This window comes from Orycteropus afer, unplaced genomic scaffold, assembly GCF_000298275.1.
Source record: "Orycteropus afer afer isolate SDZICR_OR568_19922 unplaced genomic scaffold, OryAfe1.0 scaffold00114, whole genome shotgun sequence".
NCBI lineage: Eukaryota > Metazoa > Chordata > Mammalia > Tubulidentata > Orycteropodidae > Orycteropus > Orycteropus afer.
Genome location: NW_006921701.1, coordinates 6,474,204 through 6,494,430, shown reverse-complemented (window position 1 = coordinate 6,494,430; position 20,227 = coordinate 6,474,204). Strand labels below are relative to the sequence as shown.

Below are 20,227 nucleotides of genomic sequence, written 5' to 3'. Positions count from 1 at the left end.
TTGTTTTGTGCCACTCCCAACAGAAATACTCCAGGTGGACACCTTCAGCAATCAGGAGCTCCTCAGTTGCTCATAAAAAATCCCACCTTGGAGTTTACAAAGAATTATGGTTAGAAAAGCCACACTAAGTAATTTATTACACCGCACTGAGTAAGCAGAGTACTGTGCTCCTGTATATACTAGTTGGCACGTATGCACTCACCACCTGTCTCCTTTCCAGTTGTCAGCCTCACGTATGTCTATACTGTCCTTGGCAAGTGGAGCCTATTCTTAGGTCCCTGGAATCTGAGCAAGAATGCTTTCACTTTAAATATCCAAAATGGCCACCACTTGTAAACATTCAAAATGCTGTACCCTCCATACAGCCAAAAGTCCACAGCTCAGTTTATCTCCTTCTTTGCTGTTTCCCTTTTTAGTCATCAGCCACCAGCACAATCATACATGCAGCCCTTGGCGAGCAGGGCTGATTTTCAGGTTAATTCTCAGGTCCTAACACCTCTTGCAAATATTGAGTCTGTCCATGCCATCAGGATAGCTGACAGACTGCAGCTCCATTTATCTCCTTACTCACTGTTTTCATTCAGGTCCTTCTACTAATTGGTTTTTAATCCACTTCTGTATCCTTCCTTTCAAAGCTCAGGGCTCCAGGATTGTCTTCTGTATCTGTGTCAATTGATTTCTTTTTTCTTTGTTTTAGAGGGTCTATGTATCTTGTCTGTCTATTCCACCATTTTACCAAAAGTACCAATTCGTTTTATAACTTATGGAAGTTAATTTATTTATAAAATTCTTGTGAATATGGATATGGCAAGGGGAGAGTTACTAAAGCTCAGAAACAAATTTAGTGACCAACTGAATATAGAAATAATTTTTAAAATTTTTTCTTAACCTCCATAAAGATTTTCTGCAGGCATAACTAGTTTATACTTTCAGCACCAGGCAGTGAGGGGAGACGATGATGAATGATGGTTTCAACTCTCTCTCTCTGAAGAGGCGTTTACTCCTAGAGGGAGAAATTCCTTCTACCCACTTGCAAGTTTCATCTTCTTTAATAGCTACATGATTTTAGTATATTCAGGTACTATAGTGAAAGGAAGGATCTAGAAAAGTAAAGTACCATAAATGGCAGAAGTATTGTTTTGGATAAGGTATATTAACATGTGTCCTGTGGTGTCAGATGCCCTGCTTTAGCTTAGGACATATATTTCCATCCTTCTTTACCCTTTGTTTGCTGCCTCTGTGCTTTTGCTCATGCTTATCTTTACTTTTGAATTAACTTTCTTATACTTATTTATGGGAGCTCTGGTAGCATAGTGCCTAAGGCACTTGACTACTAACCAGAAGGCTGGAGGTTCAAACCCACCAGCCACTCCTTGGAAGGAAGATGAGGCAATCTACTTCTGTAGTGATACTGCCTTGGAAACCCAAGGAGGGGTCGCTATGAGTTGGGTCCGACTTGACGGCACATAACAACAACAACAACAACATACTTATGTATACTAGCCAGTAATGCCCCTCACTCAGTGGAAAATATAGTGTATCTGTACCAAGAAGGAACTTACCACATGTTATTTCTCGGGTTCTGGTAGCTTTTTGTTTCTCCACCCTCAAAATTGATCCCAACTCTCCTCTGTATCTGGACACTTCTGTATCACCACAGGTGTAGTTGTTAGTTGCCATTGAGTCAATTCTAATTCACGATGACCCCACGTGTGTTAGAGTAGAACTGTACTCCATAGGATTTCCAAAGTTGTGATCTTTCAGAAGCAGATCACCAGGCCAATCTTGCAGGACACCTCTGTAGGGGCAGGGTTTGAACCTTTTGGCTAGCTATCATGTGCTTAACCATTTGTACCACCATATAGCTCTACTTTAAGACCTTTTTCTTCCATTTTTTTTTTCTCCAGGAAGTTCCCATGAATAAGTCTTCTGTAGCCCATATTTAGGGACTCTGTTTATTCTAACTTAATTTAACCCTTTTTACATTGTGAATTTCTTTTCTTGTTCTTCCCCTTCCCCTCTTACTGCTTATTCCTGTTATGCTATTCTAGTCCCTTATCTCCCTGCCTTTCACTTAACTATTTGGGCAACAAACATAGATGTTGCCCAAGGTTCCTCATTATTCTCATGTTCTCCCCCTGGGGCATCCCACCTATAGCTTCAGCTATCAGCTGACTGCTGAGCACTCTCAAATCTGGTCTTCATCCTCAGCTTCCCTCTAGACCATGTAGTCCAGTGGAACTGGGGGGACTGGGGAAGTTCTGTATCTATACTATGCAATATGATAGTCATTGCTACAAGTGGCTATTGAGTACCTGAAATGTGGCTAGTGCACCTGAATTATTAATTTTAATTAATTTAAAATTAAGGAAACACTTGTGGTCAGTGTCTACAATGTTGGATAGTGCAACTCTGTAACTAGCTACCTATTCAGTATCTTTATTTGGCTATCCACAGAAAAATAATATATTTAAAACACTGTCTTAACATTCCAAATTTCCTGTATTTCCCATCTCAGATAATGATGCTGACAATCAACACAGTTGGCCGTTTGTGTAACATCTTGGTGTTCTTTCCTTTCCTCACCTCCACATCAAACTGTTCACTAATCTCTCTCAAATACACCCTTCTTCTTATTACTACCTTCTGCTTTATTTTATCACCTAGCTACTGTGAACCCTGTGCTACATGCTAACTATCTTTCAGTAAGTGGGAAAAAAAAAAAAAAAAAAAAAGCCACCTGTAGAACCCTGTCAGCAACTGAAGAAATATTTGGAAGCACACAGAGTAGAACAGATAATGCATACAAACATTTTTACCTTTCCTTCTGGAACCAGTTGAGGTCTTTTGAGTGACTCAGTAGCCTGTATTCATGATTCTTGTTATTGGATTCTTAGCCCTTTTCTCATTTTCTTCAATGAAAAGTTATATAAGTGCTTTCTCCAAAGAAGCTACACAATCTAGAGAAGATTTTAGAGCTCTTTGTTTCTTATAAATGTTATAAAATGATAGAATTGGAAAAATTAATGAACAATATTGAAAAAAATAAAAGTACTGCAAGGTTATTATTACTAGTGTCCTGATTTCAGAATGTGAGAAAGCCCAGCAGTGAGTATGTTGTAATAGTATCTGTCATTTTTTTTTAGGTCAGGTGGAAAAACACAATCAGGAATTGGAAGAGAAATCAGCATTGATTATCCAGAAACATTGGAAAGGGTACAGGGAAAGGAAAAATTTTCAGCAACAGAAACCATCTCTTATGGAGTATAAAGCAGCTGTCACACTTCAGAGAGCAGTGAGTCTGGTGGTAGTTAAAAGAACATTGGATTAGGAGGCAACAACATGGGTCTTTGACTTTGCTATTTACTTGCTGTGAAGCCTTAGTCAAGTCACTTAGCTTTCCTGAGTCTTTGTTTCTTCCTCTTTAAAATAAGAACTATTACCTCTGGTGAAGATTATTTAGACAATACTTCCATAGACCTTTGTACATCATTTATCATACTGCAGTGTTGTCACACACTATGCAAGTACAGAATATCATGGTTGATATTTTTAAATTCAGAGATAATGTATTGGGTGTAATAAGAGCATTGTGATTCTTGAATTGTAGAATAATGTTCTTAAATGATATTTATCTGGAATTTATCTAGAATACAGTAATATTTTCTTGCCTTGGAGAAACATAGTACAAGGCTGTTTATGTCATTTAATGACCAGTTATCCTAAATATCCAGTTAGTTTCTTATACATAGTTAACTTTCATATTAAAGTTTTCTGTCCTATAATATTTAGTTTAGCAGTCCTTTGTTGTTGAACTTTTAGGTCAATTTTGTTTTTATACAGTGATAGGTTTTAAACTGTCTCTGTGCATAATGCACCACCCATCTGTAATCTGTCACATTGTGGTGGCTTGCATGTGATGGTGATGTTGGAAGGTATTCCACTGGTATTTCAGATGCTAGGAGATGCATCCATAGTGGGCAAGTTTCAGGAGAGCTTCCAGACTAAAACAGATTAGGGAGAAATGTCTGGTGATGTACTTCCAAAAATTAGCTAATGAAAATCTTATAGATCACAACAGAATGTCAGGAAGGATGTTTGATATAGTCAGCCAACTAGGGTATGGGAGACTCTCAGGAAGATAGATTGGCACAATCGTGGCAGTAGTGGACTAGAACATGCTAGCAAATGTGAGGATGAAGCAGGACCAAGCAGTGTCACCATGAGTTGGAGGTGACTCAATGCAGCTGTCTTGTATATAATCTCTGTAAATTATCTAATAAACTTTTTACAAAGTTTTTTTAAAAACCAGAGTAAAGTACTGGAGGAATAGGAAGTGATATCAGCCTTCTTCTCCTTCAGACTCTTCTTCAGACTTTTCTGGGGATCTCAAGCTAAATCTGCCACAAACAGCCCTACACCATCAATGAGTCACACCCACACCTGCTACTTACTCTCTGCTAGATCACACTATCCATTGATTAACCCTTGAGTATCAAGGTTGTAAGGAGCTCTGGTGGTGGAGTGGTAAATCACTCAACTGCTAACTGAAAGGTTGATGGTTTGAACCTACCAGCTATCCCACAGGAGAAAGATGTGGCAGTCTACTTCCATAAAGATTTATAGCCTTGGAAACCCTACTCTGTTTCTACTCTGTTCCATAGCGTCACTTTGAATTGGGATTTAACTCATTGGCAATGGGATTTTTTTTTCCCTTGGTTTCTGGGTGAATGCGTACAGAGCAAATTCATTTTCCATTCAACAGTTCATACAGATTTTGCTTGATGACATTGATTATGTTCCCACAACCTCCCTGTGATTACCTTTTCCCTGTGTCCTTCTTTCTTACACATTCCTGCCCTCTGAGCTATCTCCCTGCACAAATGCTGCTCTTCTGCTCTTCCATGGTTGATTTTTCTAAGGAGTGTTTCTCCCTGGTATGATTGTTCACCTAATAAGCCTGTCTATTGTTTGGCTGAAAGTTAAGCCACAGAGTGAATTCAATTCCAGGCCCAAAGCATGACTAGAAGCCATACTCTTGGGGGTTTCATGAGTCTCTATCAGACCAGGAAGCCTGGTCTTTTTTATTATTTGAGTTTTGTTCCCCATTTTTTTCCCAGTCTTTCCATTATCTCCAGTTTTGATCCCTTTCTGAGTTACTGGCATCAGTAGCCGGCACTATCTAGTTCTTCTGGTCTCAGAGTCATGTAGGCTAAGGTTCTCATGGTCTATTAGTCCTTTGGATTAATTGTTTCCATGTGTCTTAGATTTTTTCACTCTTCTTTGCTCCAGACAAGGTGAGAACAATAGTTGCACCTTAGGTGGCTGCTCGCAAGCTTGTAAGACTCCAGTCACTACTCACCAAAGTAGGATGTAGAATGATGTTTTTATATAGTATGTTATCCAGTTGAGCTTGATGTCCCCCACAACCATGGTCCTGAGCTTACGGTCATGGTCCTAGCGACTCACTCCTTCAAGGTGTTTGGCTGTGGCTCTGGTAGTATAGTGCCTAAGGCACTTGACTGCTAACCAGAAGGCTGGAAATTCAAACCCACCAGCCACTTTTCGGAAGGAAGATTGGGCAATCTACTTCCATAGTGATACAGCCTCAGAAACCCAAGGAGGGGTCACCATGAGTCGGGTCTGACTTGATGGCACATAACAACAACAACAACAAGTTATCATAACTTTGCCCCCGTTAGCTCTCTTATACACATGGACATACTTATAGCACATACAAATATGTATATAGAAATTTCATCTGTCAAATGTGCATGTGGTCATGGGTATATTCCCTTTTGCCTACCCATACCTGATCATTTTGCCTGTCTACCTATGTATCCACCCATGGATTAATTTTGTTATTACTGATAATACATTTTTAATGATAATGCAGTATTGTTTATATACAAGTATTTACCTTTGTTGTCTGTACCTCTTATGCACCTCTCTGTGACTTCCTTTCCCTTAGTGATATTGTGCTGGTCACTCACTTTTGGTATACTGCCTTTCCTTTCACCCAAGTCAATACATCTCTTACCTACCTAGCAATTCTTCCTCTCCTGTTCCCACACCTGGTAACCAACAAAGTTTCCTTCCATGTGCAATCCTTTCCTTGACTTTTTATAATAGTGGACTAATGAACTATTTATCCTTGTGATTGACTTATTTCACTCAGCATAATGTCCTCCAAGTTCACCCACCTCATGAAGTATTTACAAGATTCTACCTTATTCTTTAGTGTTGCATAATAGTCTATTGTGTATACCCCATAGTTTGGTTATCCATTCCACCTTTGATGAACACTTAAGTTGTTTTCATCTCTTTGCTGTTGGGAATAGTGCTGTGATGAACATGGGTGTGCATAATTCTATTTGTGCCTTGTCTCTCACTTCTTGAGGATGTATATCTACTAGTGGGATTACTGGATCAAATTGTATTTCTATTTCCAACTTTTTAAGGAAGCACCATACTGTTTTCCACAGTGGTTGTACCATTTTGCAATCCCACCAGAAGTGTATGAGAGTTCCAATTTCTCCCTACCCTCTCCAGTATTTGTTATTTTCTGTTTTTTTGAAGGTAGCTATTATTGCTGGGTGAGATGATACCTTATTGTTGTTTTGATTTGCATTCCTCTAATGACTGAAAACAATTAAAAGAAGTCCACGAGAGCCAAAATATGACCTTCATTATATGCCTCCTGAATTTGGAGACCATCTCAAGAATAGATTCGATGCATTGAACACCAGTAACCAAAAACCAGAGGAATTGTGGGGTGACATCGAGAATATCATCCGTGAAGAAAACAAAAGGTCATTAAAAAGACAGGAAAGGAAGAAAAGACCAAAATGGATGTCAAAAGAAACTCTGAAATTTTCTTTTGAATGGAGAGTAGCTAAAGCAAATGTAAGAAATGACAAGATAAAAGAGCTGACCAGAAGATTTCAAAGAGCAGCTCAAGAAGACAAAGTTAATTATTATCATGAAATGTGCAAAGACGTGGAGTTAGAATACCAAAAGGGAAGAACACATTTGGCATTTGTCAAGTTGAAAGAACTGAAGAAAAATGTAAGCCACAAGTTGAAATATTGAAAGATTCTATGGGCATTATATTGAGTGATGCAGGAAACATCAAAAGAAGATGGAAGGGTTGCATTGTGGGAAATTGTAGTCACTGTCATGGGACAAGTGTATGTGATCTGCTGTATGGAAAGTGAATTTTCTCTGTAAACTTTCAGTCAAATCACAATAAAAATTGAAAAAAGAAAATGGAAGGAATACATAGAGTCACTGTACCAAAAAGAATTTGTCAATGTTCATCCATTTCAGGAGGTGCATATGATCAAGAACCAATGGGATTGAAGGAAGAAGTTGAAGCTGCACTGAAGGAATTGGTGAAAAACAAGGCTCCAGAAATTGACAGAATATCCATTCAGATGTTTCAACAAATGGATGCCACGCTGGAGGCACTCACTCGGTTATGGCAAGAGATTTGGAAGATGGCTACCTGGCCAGCTGATGGGAAGATCCATATTTGTACCCATTCCAAAGAAAGGTGATCCCACAGAATATGGAAATTATTGAACAATGTCATTAATATCCCACACAAGTAAAATGTTACTGAAGATAATTAAAAAATGGTTGCAGCAGTATGTTGACAGAGAACTTCCAGAAATGCAAGCTGGATTCAGAAGAGGATGTGGAACTAGGGATCTCATTGCTGATGTCAAATGGATCTTGGCTGAAAACAAAGAATACCAGAAGGATGATTACTTGTGTTTTATTGTCTATGCAAAAGCATTTCATTGTGTGGATCATAACAAATTATGGATAACATTTAGAATAATGGGAATTCTAGAATAATTAATTATACTCATGAGGAACCTGTACATAGACCAGGAGGCTGCCATTCGAACAGAACAAGGGTCTACTGCATGGTCTAAAATCAGGAAGGGAGTGCATCAGGGTTGTATCCTTTCACCATACTTGTTCAAACTTTATGCTGAGCAAATAATCCAAGAAGCTAGACTATATGAAGAAGAACATGGCATCAGGATTGGAGGAAAACTCATTAACAACCTGTGATATGCAGACAATATAACTTTGCTTGCTGAAAGTGAGGATGACTTGAAGCACTTACTGATGAAGATTGAAGACTACAGTCTGGAGTATGGATTACACCCCAATATAAAGAAAACAAAAATCCTCATGACTGGACCAATAAACAGCATCATGATAAATGGAGAGAAGATTGAAATTGTCAAAGACTTCATATTACTTGGTTCCACAGTCAACACCAATGGAAGCAGCAGTCAAGACATCAGATAATGTATTACATTGGGCAAGTCTGCTGCAAAAGACCACTTTCAAGTGCTGAATAGCAAAAATATCTCCTTGAAGACTAAGGTGTGTCTAACCCAAGCCATGGCATTTTCAGTCGTCTCATAGCATGTGAAAGCTGGACAATGAATAAGGAAGACCAAAGAAGAGTTGATGCTTTTGAGTTGTGGTGCTGGTGAAGAATACTGAAAGTCCCATGGCCTGCTAAAAGAACTAACAGGTCTGTCCTATATGAAGTGCAGCCAGAATGCTCCTTGGAAATGAGAATGGCCAGACTTCATCTCACCTACTTTGGTCATGTTGTCAGAAGGGACATTCCCTGGAGAAGTATATCATGCTTGGTAAAGTGGAGGGTCGATGAAAAGGGGAAGGCCCTTAATAAGGTGGACTGGCACAGTGGTTGCAATGATGGGCTCAAGTATAGCAACAATATATTGAAAACCTTGTGGAGCATTTCTTTCTGACATACGTGGGATCACCATGAGTCAGATCAACTCACTAGCAACTGTTTTTTTAATGTGGCTACTAGAAAATTTCGATTTACATATGTGACTTGAATTATGTTTTTATTAGTGCTACTTTGACATTGGTAAGAAAGAAAAGGAAATAATCAGTTTCACTAAAATAAATAGATGAGAGTAGAAATATCCTTTTACTGAATTTGTCCCTTAGTAGGAACTGATCGTTACTCTTCTTGGCAGGGAAAAAAAAAAAGTCCAGAACTGCTGTCTTCCTTCAGTTTCTCCCTTACTTTATGTAGAAGCAGAGATCTTGTTTCTCAGGTAGGTGAAAATTGAGAAAACCATGTAAACTTGCCAATTTCAACTTACACACCCTTACTCACATAGACAGGCTAGAGTTCTCCATAATGGTACAGTGTTGGAATTAAATTTGAAGACTTAGCTGCCTTTACCTTCTTAGGAAAGCTCTAGGCTTTTCTCTTGCTTTCTCTTCTCTTGAAGACTAAAGTGATGTTGCTGGTATCTGGTCTCTTTGTTATTGTTGTTGTTATGTGCCGTCGAGTCAAATCTGGTCTCTAGAGCCAGAAAACCAAAAACCAAACCCACTGCCATTGAATCAATACTGACTCATAGCATCCTTCATTGGGTTTCCTAGTGATAAGTCTTTCTAATTTTTTTAAATTTGTATTGTGATTTTGGTGAAAGTTTATAGAGCAAATTCATTTTCCATATAGCAGTTCATAAACATTTTGTTTCATGACATTGACTGCTATTGCCCACAATGGACAGCTGTCTTCCCACTTCCTCCCTATGGTTACCTCTTCTCTGTGTCCTTGTTTCCTATGCATTCCTGCCCCCTGAGCTATCTCCCTGTGCAAATTGTGCTTTTGTTCTCACATGGTTGATAGTTCTAAGGAGTGTATCTGCCTGATGTAAATGGTCATCCTATATGGCTGTCTGTTGTTTGGCCAGAAGCCACAGGAGTGAGTTCAATTCCAGACCTGAAGGATAACTAGGGGTCATTGTCTCAGAGGTCCCACCAGGCTCTGTCAGACCAGTAAACCTGGTGTTTTTTTTATGATTTTGAGTTTTGTTCCACATTGTTCTCCCACTCTATCCAGGATCTCCTGCACGAATCCCTTTCTGAGTAGTTGGCAGTGGTTTCTGGGCGCCATCTAGTTCTTCTGGTCTCATGGTCATATAGGCTAAAGATCACATAGTCTGCTAGTCCCTTGGACTAAATTGTTCCATGCATCTTTAGTTTTCTTCATTCTTCTTTGCTCTGGACAAGGAGAGACCCATTGTTGCATATAGATGGCCACTTGATAGCTTTTAAGATCCCAGTCACTACTCACCAAAGTAGGATGTAGAACAATGTTTTTGTATAGTATGTTATGCCAGTTGAGCTTGATGTCCCTACTACCATGGTCCTGAGCCCACAGGTCCAACAGCTTGCTCCATGAGGGTGGTTGACTGTGTCTAAGAAATTATTATAACTTTGTCCCCTGTTCTAGGTATATGGACATTTTACAGCACATACAAATATGTATGTAGAAATATCATCTACCAGCCTTATAGATGATCATGTGTATATTCCCTTTTGCAAGGTAGTGAATCTTTACAGAAGTAGATTGCCTCATCTTCCTTCTGTGGAGTGGCTGGTGGGTTTGAACTACGAGCCTTCTGGCTAGCAGTCAAATGCCTTAGGCATTGCACCACCAGATTTCCTATCTAGAGCCAGAGTGATGGCAAATTCTTGCTACTTTCATATGGCTGAAAAGTACTACTATATTATGATCATACATGTTCATCATAGACCAGCCACAAAAGCACTGAGTGAAACAAATACTGGCAGTTGAGAAAGTATATAAAATTAGGGTGATAAATACAATTTCAGAGTATCCTGAAATATGAAATAACAAAGAATGAGGAAATGAGACTAAAGATGGAAAAGTCCAGGTGGGGCTTTTCTGATACAGGGGTAGAGATTCCTCTTTTCTGGAACCATTGCTCTGAAATTCCCAGCATAGCATTATAGGCCCAGAGTAGTACCAAAAGCAGGGCACGGATAGAGAAGAGATAGGGAAAATGAGGAAGAAAAATCAAGTAAAAGGAAGAATATAAAGGACAGGGCCTCTCAAATGGAGCATATAAAGCACATTTAAAACCAGGAGTACCATACTAAGAACAGGGATATTAAAAGAAATTTTATATATTTAATGTCTAGATTCAGTCCTTTTTTCTTCTCAGCTCCCAGAATGCTAAGTAAAAGGTCAGTGGTTTGACTCACCAACTGCTCTGTGGGAAAAAAGACCAGGCAGTCTGCTCCTGTAAAGATTATAGCCTGGGAATAGGTACAGTCCTTTGAACAATCAACCATGGAAGATCAGCAGAGCAGCATTTGCTCAGGGAGATAGCTCAGAGGACAGGAATGCATAGGAAAGAAAGACACAGGGAGAAGGTTACAAGAGGTAGGAAACAGGAAGAGTGATGTTACATTGTAGGAATTGCAGTCAATGTCATGAAACAAAATGTGTGTGAACTGTTGAATGGAAAATAAATATGCTCTATAAACTTTCACCCCAATCTACACACAAAATAAAGATTTACAACCTTGGAAACTCTATGGGACACTTCCATTCTGTCACATAGCATTGCTACAAGTCAGAATCAACTTGATAGCATACAACAGCATACTAAAATGTATAGTAGATAAACCCTGCCTACCTGCTCAAATATTCTAAATAGCTTTGTACTGCTCACCCTTAAATATTAGCTGAAACAAGCATCAGTGGACATCAGAGGGAAGCTGAGCCTAAAACAAACAGAATAAAACTACTTGGTTAGAAAGAGAGACATTGCAGGAATAAGAAAATTTAAAATTAAAAAAAAAAAACTCACAAAGATAACGCATGAGAAAAGAATGGAATGCTATTTAAATAAAGGGAGCAAACAGAATAAAATTTGACAGAAAAAAGAGAACGTAATAAAATGGCAGAAAAAAAAATTCAAGAAATATTATAGACAGCAGAACAAAAAGAAAGGACAACCAGTCCAGGAGGTCAAATATCCAAACATTTGAAACAAAGGACATAGAAAACAATACATGAATATATCCTTATAAAAAATTAAAACAACACAAAAGATTATATTTAAAAGTCACTGTACTCCTCCTTCATCCCTGTCATAAGCCCGCTTCCCTCCCAACACACACTCAGAGTTAACCACTATTTCATTATTGTCTTTACAATATTTTGCAGGGAGAAAAGGTTTCTATGGTAATTACTAGGCTGCCTGAAATTTTGCTATTATTTATGAGAGAAAAATCACAAGCTTAATTTTTTTTTTTTTTTTTTCAGGTTCTTAAATTCCTGGCAAAATGTCGTAAGAAAAAGAAGCTCTTTACTCCTTGGCAAGGACTCCAAGGACTCACTGATGCACGCAGAGTTGAACTGAAGGAACAAGTGGATGACTATGTGAGAAGACATCCAGTATGTAGGCTTCTCTCCTATATTATCTGTGTTACATTATGCTTATGAATGATACCAACATAGCAATGTCTCAATAACTATATATGCACATTGTTGTTGGATTAGTAATGCATAGAATTAATGGACTGACACAAAATTAATGTAATCGGGCCATAAAAGTATAGAGACAAACCCACTGCCATAGAGTCAATTCTGATTCATAGTGACCCTTTGGGACAGAATAGGATTTCTAAGGCTGTTAATGTTTACAGCAGCAGACTGCCTCATCTTTCTTCCGCAATAAAGGGGACTTTGCTTCAAATCAGTTATCTCTCATGCTACATCAATAAGACATGGTCATTGCTTCTTTTGTAATAGTACAGTAAAGCTGGCTATTCTGAACCTTCTAGAAAGAGTATATGTAGCTGTCAGTCAGTAGATGATCATTACTTCTCATATATGTACACTCAGCTACACAAATACACTCATGAGGTACTTGCAGCTGCTACACTACTAATGAACCTACACAAGTTAATAAAGCTTATGTAGCATTTGACTGTTTGCCTTATATGATTTTATCACTGTGATACTGCCAGCACTTTTTCCCAGTAGAAATATGTGTATCTTTCCCCTTCTGTGACCATATAACTGAAGATAGGTGTTATTTGCTTCTCCCTTCTGAATTCTTGAGCTTTATGTATCTGTAAGTTGTTTTCCTTTCTGCCTTTAGAGTGACTCACAACTTCTGTCATTTAATTTTAATCACCTGTACTCTGCTAGTTCCATCTACTTTTTTCTCTCTTGCTACTTCTATGCTTACCTAACTTTATGGGGGAAAATTGGACCTTTATCTTTTTAAGCCAACCAGAATTCTTACTAACTTCATTGAACCAACCACTTAAACTGTATGTTGGTACTTTTCACATCCATGTTATTTGTCTCTGGGTTCATTTTTTCTTTCTCACATGCACACTTCTAGAATCTGAGGGTTCCGGGTAACTAATGTTAGAGGTGTGATATACTTAGGTAATCCTGTCACCCTTCCTTTCCTCTTAAACCAAAAAAAAAACAAACTCACTACCACTGGATTGATTCCAACACATAGCAACCCCCTTTCGGTTTCCAAGGTGGTAAATCTTCATGGAAGTAGATTGCCCCATCTTCCTTCCATGGAGTGGCTAATGGGTTTGAACCACCAACCTTCTGTTAGCAGTTAAATGCCTTAGGCACAACCCCACCAGAGCTCCTCTCCTTTCCTCTATAGTTCCCAAAGCAAAGGAGCTTTATGCAAAGAACTGTACATGTGGAATACAGGTTGCAAAGCTGCTAATAGCTGACCATGTATCTGATAACCACTGGAGCAGAACAATGTTAAAAGATTAATTGGACAGCAAGGCTCAATTCAGGAGGCATAAGTAAGACCTCCCACTTCTTCTCCCACTAACCTGAATTTAAGGACCCACATGGTAATGTGAACCTGTGGAGAAAGAGTATGACAAGCCTGCTGTTGCATGCCAGACCTTTTGTGCTTACCACATACAGCTAAGCAATAGAAAAAGGTCTGACTTCTGCTTCTACCCAAGATAGAGTAACAGGAACTGAATTACCACCTGCCTGAAGGGCAGATGTATAATAGATGAAACAATAGTTTCCAAGACACTGAACATCATACAATAAAGAACAGTGAACCTTTTGAGAGAACAAACTGAGCCCTATAATTACTTTAACTCACTGCTTTAAGAGTTTCCAGGCCACAGCCTGGAAAGGAGGCACTCAACAGTTTATTATAAAGAGCTCTGGTGACATAGTGGTTAAAGCACTGGGTAGCTAACCAAAAGATCGGTAGTTCAAGCCTACCAGCAACTTTATGGGAGTTGTTATTGTTGTTAGGTGCTATCAAATCATCTCTGACTCATAGTGACCCTATGTACAACATAACAAAACACTGGTTGGTCCTGTGCCAGACTCACAATCCTTGCTATACCTGAGCTTATCATTGCAGCCACTTTGTCAGTCCATCTTGTTGAAGGCCTTCCCCTTTTTTGTTGACCCTCCATTTTACCAAGAATGATACCTGTGATGGTTATGTTTGTATGTTAACTTGGCTAGGCCTGGTTGAGTGGCTGGGCAGCTGGATGTAGTATTCCCCATGATGAGACTGATAATCAACTCCATGGTGGAATCTACTGGGAGCAGCTGAGTAGCTGCCTTTGGGTATGTGGTCTGCTTCCTGTATATAAGGAGAATCTTTGAGAATGGTCTCTAGCCTGTGGCATGCTTGGTCCCTACATGTAGCTGTGTCATTGCTCAGCAGCCTGCTATGCTCTGCCAACCTTGGGACTTACAATGGACTTAAGTTAATGGCCTGTCATATGGTTTGATAACATCAGGATTGTGCCTTTTTACTTGTCAACCTTGGGGCTTCTCAGCCTCAGCAGCCAGGAGCTGTTTGAGTGAAGAAATGCCTCTAGCTCCAGTGGGCTGGGAGCAGGAGGCAGAGCTGGATCCCAAGGTTGAGGGGCTTTCACCCAGCCCCTAGAGCTTGGCACTTTGAACTTGGACTTAAAGCCTCCAAATTGTAAGAATAAACTCCTGTTTGTTAAGGTCATCACATTTGTGGTATATATTCTTGTCAGAACGGCACTAGGTAACCAGGGAATGGTCTTTTCTGATGGCATGACCAAAATAGGTAAGACGAAGTCTCGCCATTCTCGCTTCAAAGGAGCATTCCAGCTGTACTTCTTCCAGGGCAGAGTTGTTTGTTCTTCTGGCAGTCCATAGTACTTTCAGTATGCTTCACCCACACCAAACTCAAAAGCATCAATTTTTCTTCGGTCTTCCTTATTCATTGTCCAGCTTTCACATGCATATGAGACGATTGAAAATACCATGGCTTGGGTTAGGCACACCTTAGTTTTCAAAGAGAAATCCTTGCATCTTCAGCACTTCAGGGAGGTCTTTTGCAGCAGATTCGCCCAGTGCAATATGTCATCTGATGTCTTGACTGCTACTTCCATTGGTATTGATTGGAGAACCAAGTAATATGAAATCTCTGACAACTTCATTATTTTCTCCATTTATCGTGATGCTGCTTATTGGTCCAGTCATGAGGATTTTTGTTTTCTTTATGTTGAGGTGTAATCCATAGTGCAGACTATAGCCTTTAATCTTCATCAGTAAGTGCTTCAAGTCAGCCTCACTTTCAGCAAGCAAAGTTGTGTCATCTGCATATCGCAGGTTATTAATGAGTCTTCCTCCAATCCTGATGCCATGTTCTTCATATAGTCCAGCTTCTCAGATTATTTCCTCAACATACAGATTGAATAAGTATGGTGAAAGGATACAACCCTGATACACTTCCTTCCTGATTTTAAACCATACAGTATCTCCTTGTTCTGTTTGAATGACAGCCTCCTGGTCTATGTACAGGTTCCTCATGAGCACCATGAAGTATTCTGGAATTCCCACTTTTCTCAATGGTGTCTATAATTTGTTATGATCCACACAATTGAATGCTTTTGCATAGTCAATAAAACACATATAAAAATTTTTCTGGTATTCTTTGCTTTCAGCCAAGGTCCATCTGACATGAGCAATGATACCCTCATTCCACATACTCTTCTGAATCCAGCTTGCATTTCTGGAAGTTCTCTGTCAATAATACTGCTGCAACCATTTTTGAATTATCTTCAGTAAGATTTTACTTGTGTGTGATATTAATGACATTTTTTTATAATTTCCACATTCTGTGGGATCACCTTTCTTTGGAATGGGGACAGATGTGCATCTCTTCCAGTCAGTTGGCCAGGTAGCTATCTTTCAGATTTCTTGGTACAGACAAGTGAGTGCCTCCAGCATGGCATCTGTTTTTGAAACATCTCAGTGGGTATTCTGTCAGTTCCTGGAGCCTTGTTTTTCACCAGTTTCTTCAGTGCAGCTTTGATTTCTTCCCTCAGTACCACTGGTTCTTGATCATATGCCTCCTCCTGAAATGGATGAACATCGACCAATTCTTTTTGGTACAGTGACTCTGTGTATTCCTTCCATCTTCTTTTGATGTTTCCTGCATTCAATATTTTTTGCCCATAGAATCTTTCAATATAGCAACTCGAGGCTTGATTTTTTTTTTTCAGTCCTTTCAGCTTGAAAATTGCCAAGTGTATTCTTCCCCTTCATAGGAGGGAGATGAGGTATTCTACTTCCATAACGATTTACAGCCTTGGAAATCCTATGAGGCAGTTCTACTCTGTCGTAAAGGGTCACTATGAGATGGAATCAACTTGATGGCAGTGGGTGTGGTTTACTTCACTAAAGCTATATAACAAAAAACTTTAAAAAACTTAAATGCTAGGGGTTAAAAAAAAAACAAGGTCCTAAGTTTTTAACAAACAGCATGGTCACTAATAAAATAGGATCAATGACTCTCTCAAGCCTTGAGCAATCATATAACAATTCTTCCCTTGGCCAAGAACTGAGCTGGAGAGGAACAGAAGCACAACTGAAGTTTTTCCACATGGGCAGAGTTAAAAGAGACAGAAGCATGCCTTCTCTCTAGCAAATAGCTCATTGGTTCCTAAGCTCTCTAGAGAAGAATTGCATGGCTTTAGAGTTTTAATCAGAGTTACATATTTTAAACACGTTTACAAATATTATATATGCGAGCTCCTTTCCCCCAAGAAATTCTGATTTAGTAGGTGTGGTTCAATGTGTCTTTTATAAATCCCTGGTGATTGTTTTGCATATGAACATTTAAAAAAAAAAAAAAAGTGACTTAGCCAAATTCTAGTACGGCTGTTTTATTTATTTATTTATTTTTATTTTAAGAGCTTATTTTACATTCAACGTCACGCGTACATTTAGTTTCATTCCCCATTTGCCATGTCCAACCCTAACCCAGTCTCCTCCCCTCCCTACTCTGCAACCCTTCCCCTGTGCCCCTCATAATTATGCACTCCTGTTTGACCTGCATTTTCTCAGTTTGAATGTTGGTCCTCTGGTGTCCCATGGTCTATTGCTCTAAGGGATGTATTACCATTGAGTGTGTGGGTGTGGCATCCTGGGTTGAGTGGTCAGCATGTACATCTTGTTAACAATTGGGCTGAGAGCCTGCCCCTGGGGGTGAGTTTTATTCCAGGCGCCGAAAGTATTTCAGAGACATGGTATTGGGAGTCTCACCAGATTTCATCTGACTAGTAACTCTGGTCATTAAGTTTTTGGATTTTGTTCCATGTTTTCCCTCCCACTCTATCCAGGATCTCCAGATTTGATCCTTTCCTGAGTGGTTGGCATTGGTAGCTGGGCACTATCAGTTCTTCTGGTCTCAAGGGCCATCTTGTCCTAGGGCTGATTGCTTCTAAATGCCCTTGTTTTTTGGGTTTTTTTTTTTTTTTTTTTTTTTTTTTTTTTTTTCCCTTCTGATGCTAGGAGACCATTAGCTGCATCTTAGATGGCTGCTTGAAAGCTTTTAAGACCCCAGTCACTACTCACCAATGTAGGATGTGGAGCAAGGCTTTTATGTATTTTGTTGTGCCAATTGAGTCTGTTGTCCCCCAGTACTGTGGTCCTGAGGTAGTAGCTCTATTAGATCTCTCTCCCACAGTGTCAGGATGTCTGTGAGGGACTATTGTGTCTGTGTGCTATTGTTTCTGTAAGGATTGCAGGTATTTTGTATCACTGGTGTATGTACAAGATTAGCCTCAGCTGACTCTATCCTTGGTCTAGAGTATACCTCTATTCACTGATCCCTGTCTGATCATCTTAGGTATTTATGTGTTTATCTGTATAGCCTAGTGTTTGGTGTTAATGGCAGTATGTTATTGTGGACACATTGGTTGGTTTTAGCATCTGTCGTCTCTCTCTTATGTGCACAGTTCGGTGTCCTCTCATTTCCCAATGTTATCATGGTGGTCATCTATCCTTCCTGTATATCTCTCCCCCCTACCCATGTCAGTGTGTAAGCCCCAACTAGCCCTAAATTAATCCCTCCCATTCCCTCCCCATTCCGGTAACCTACTAGGTGAGTTCCCTTTCCCAAGCAAACCCTTCTCTATCTTTTTACAGTAATGGGCTCATACAGTACTTGTCCTTCTGCGTTTGACTTAGTTCGCTCAGCATAATGTCCTCCAGGTTCATCAACGTTGTGAGATGATTCGTGTATCCCTCATTGTTCTTTAATGTGGCACAGTGTTCCATTGTGTGGATATATCATAATTTGGTTATCCACTCATCCATTGATGGGCATTTAGGTTGTTTCTATCTCTTTGCTATGGTGAATTGTGCTGCAATGAATATAGGTGTACATATGTCTATTTGTGTACTCTCTCTCACCTCTTTAGGATATATTCCTACTAGTGGAATTACTGGGTCAAATGGTACTTCTATTTTCAGTTTTTTAAGGAAACACCATACCGTTTTCCATAATGGTTGTACCATTTTACAATCCCACCAGCAGTGCACAAGAGGTCCAATCTCTCCACAACCCCGCCAGCATTTGTTACTATATGATCTGTTGAACTTTGCAATTATTGCTGCAGGGAGATGATATCTCATTGTTGTTTTGATTTGCATCTCTCTAATGATTAATGATTGTGAGCAATTTCTCATGTGTTTGTGGGCTGCTTGTATATCTTCTTTGGTGAAGTATCTGTTCAAGCCTTTAGCCCACTTGTGAATTGGGTTATTTACCTTTTTGGTGTTGAGGTATTGAAGTTCTCTGTAGATTTTGGAGGTAAGTCCTTTGTCAGATATGTCATAGGCAAATATTTTCTCCCAATCTGTAGGTTCTCTTTTTACCCTTTTGACGAAATCTTTTGATGTGTACAAGAATTTAATTTTTGAAAGGTCCCAGTAATCTAGCTTCTCATCTGTCTCTTGCACATTCTGGGTTATGCTTGACAGTCTATTTATGCCATAAATTAGGGCTCCTAGATTTGCCCCTATTTTATCTTTGTTGAATTTTATAGTTTTGGGTTTTACATTTAAGTCCTTGATCCAGCTTGAGTTTGTTTTTGTATATGGGGTGAGGTATGGATCTTGCTTCATTTTTCTACAGGTGGATATCCAGTTTTGCCAGCACTTTGTGAAAGAGGCTGTCTCTTCCCCATTTAATGGGCTTTGGGCCTTTGTCAAAGATCAGTTGTCCAGAGATGGATGTGTCTATGTCTGAACTTTCAATTCTGTGCCACTGGTCTATCTGTCTATCATTGTACCAATACGCTACCAATAGCTCTCTTGACTACTGTGGCTATATATAGTTCTTAAGATCTGGGAGTGTGAGAACCTCCTATTTTGTTTTTCTTCCTGAGACGTGCTCTGCTTATTCGAGGTCTCTTTCCTTTCCATATGAAATTAGTCATTAGTTTTTCCATGTCCTTAAAAAATTTTGTTGAACTCTAGATCGGGATTGCGTTAAATGTATAGATTGCTTTAGGTAGTATTGACATTTTCACAATGTTTAGGCTACCTATCCATGAACAAGGCAGGTTCTTCCATTATTGTAGTACCCTTGTTGTCTGTTGTAGCAGTGTTTTATAGTTTTCTCTGTATAGGTCTTATGTGTCTCTGGTGAGGTCTATTCCTAGATATTTTATCTTTTTCGTAGCTATAGTGAATGGTATGGTTTCCCTTATTTCTTTATCAGAGGAGTCCTTGCTGGTGTAGAGAAATCCAACTGATTTTTTTTTTTCTTTTATTGTGATTTGGGTGAAGATTTACAAAGCAAATTCACTTTCTATACAGCAGTTCACATATATTTTGTCTCATGTCATTGACCACAGTTTACCACAATGCAACAGCGCCCCTCCCACTTCCTCCCCATAGTTACCTCTTCCCAGTGTCCATCCCTCCATACTCTCCTGCCCCCTGAGCTATCTCCCTGTGCATAAGCAGCCCTTCCTTCTCCCATGATTGTTCTCTCCAGGGCATGTGTCTACTTGAGGTAAATGTTTAACTCACATG

The 20,227-nt window shown here is 39.3% G+C and overlaps 1 protein-coding gene across 1 annotated transcript in view; it reads left to right on the top strand.

Annotated features, from left to right (window-relative positions):
- Positions 1 to 20,227, top strand: part of IQCB1 (IQ motif containing B1) — a 107,610-nt gene that overhangs the window by 79,610 nt on the left and 7,773 nt on the right. Inside the window, exons 10-11 of the mRNA XM_007943896.2 lie at positions 3,147 to 3,295; positions 12,161 to 12,292. Of these exons, the coding sequence (XP_007942087.1) occupies positions 3,147 to 3,295; positions 12,161 to 12,292 (281 nt within the window). The remainder of the gene's footprint in view (positions 1 to 3,146; positions 3,296 to 12,160; positions 12,293 to 20,227) is intronic.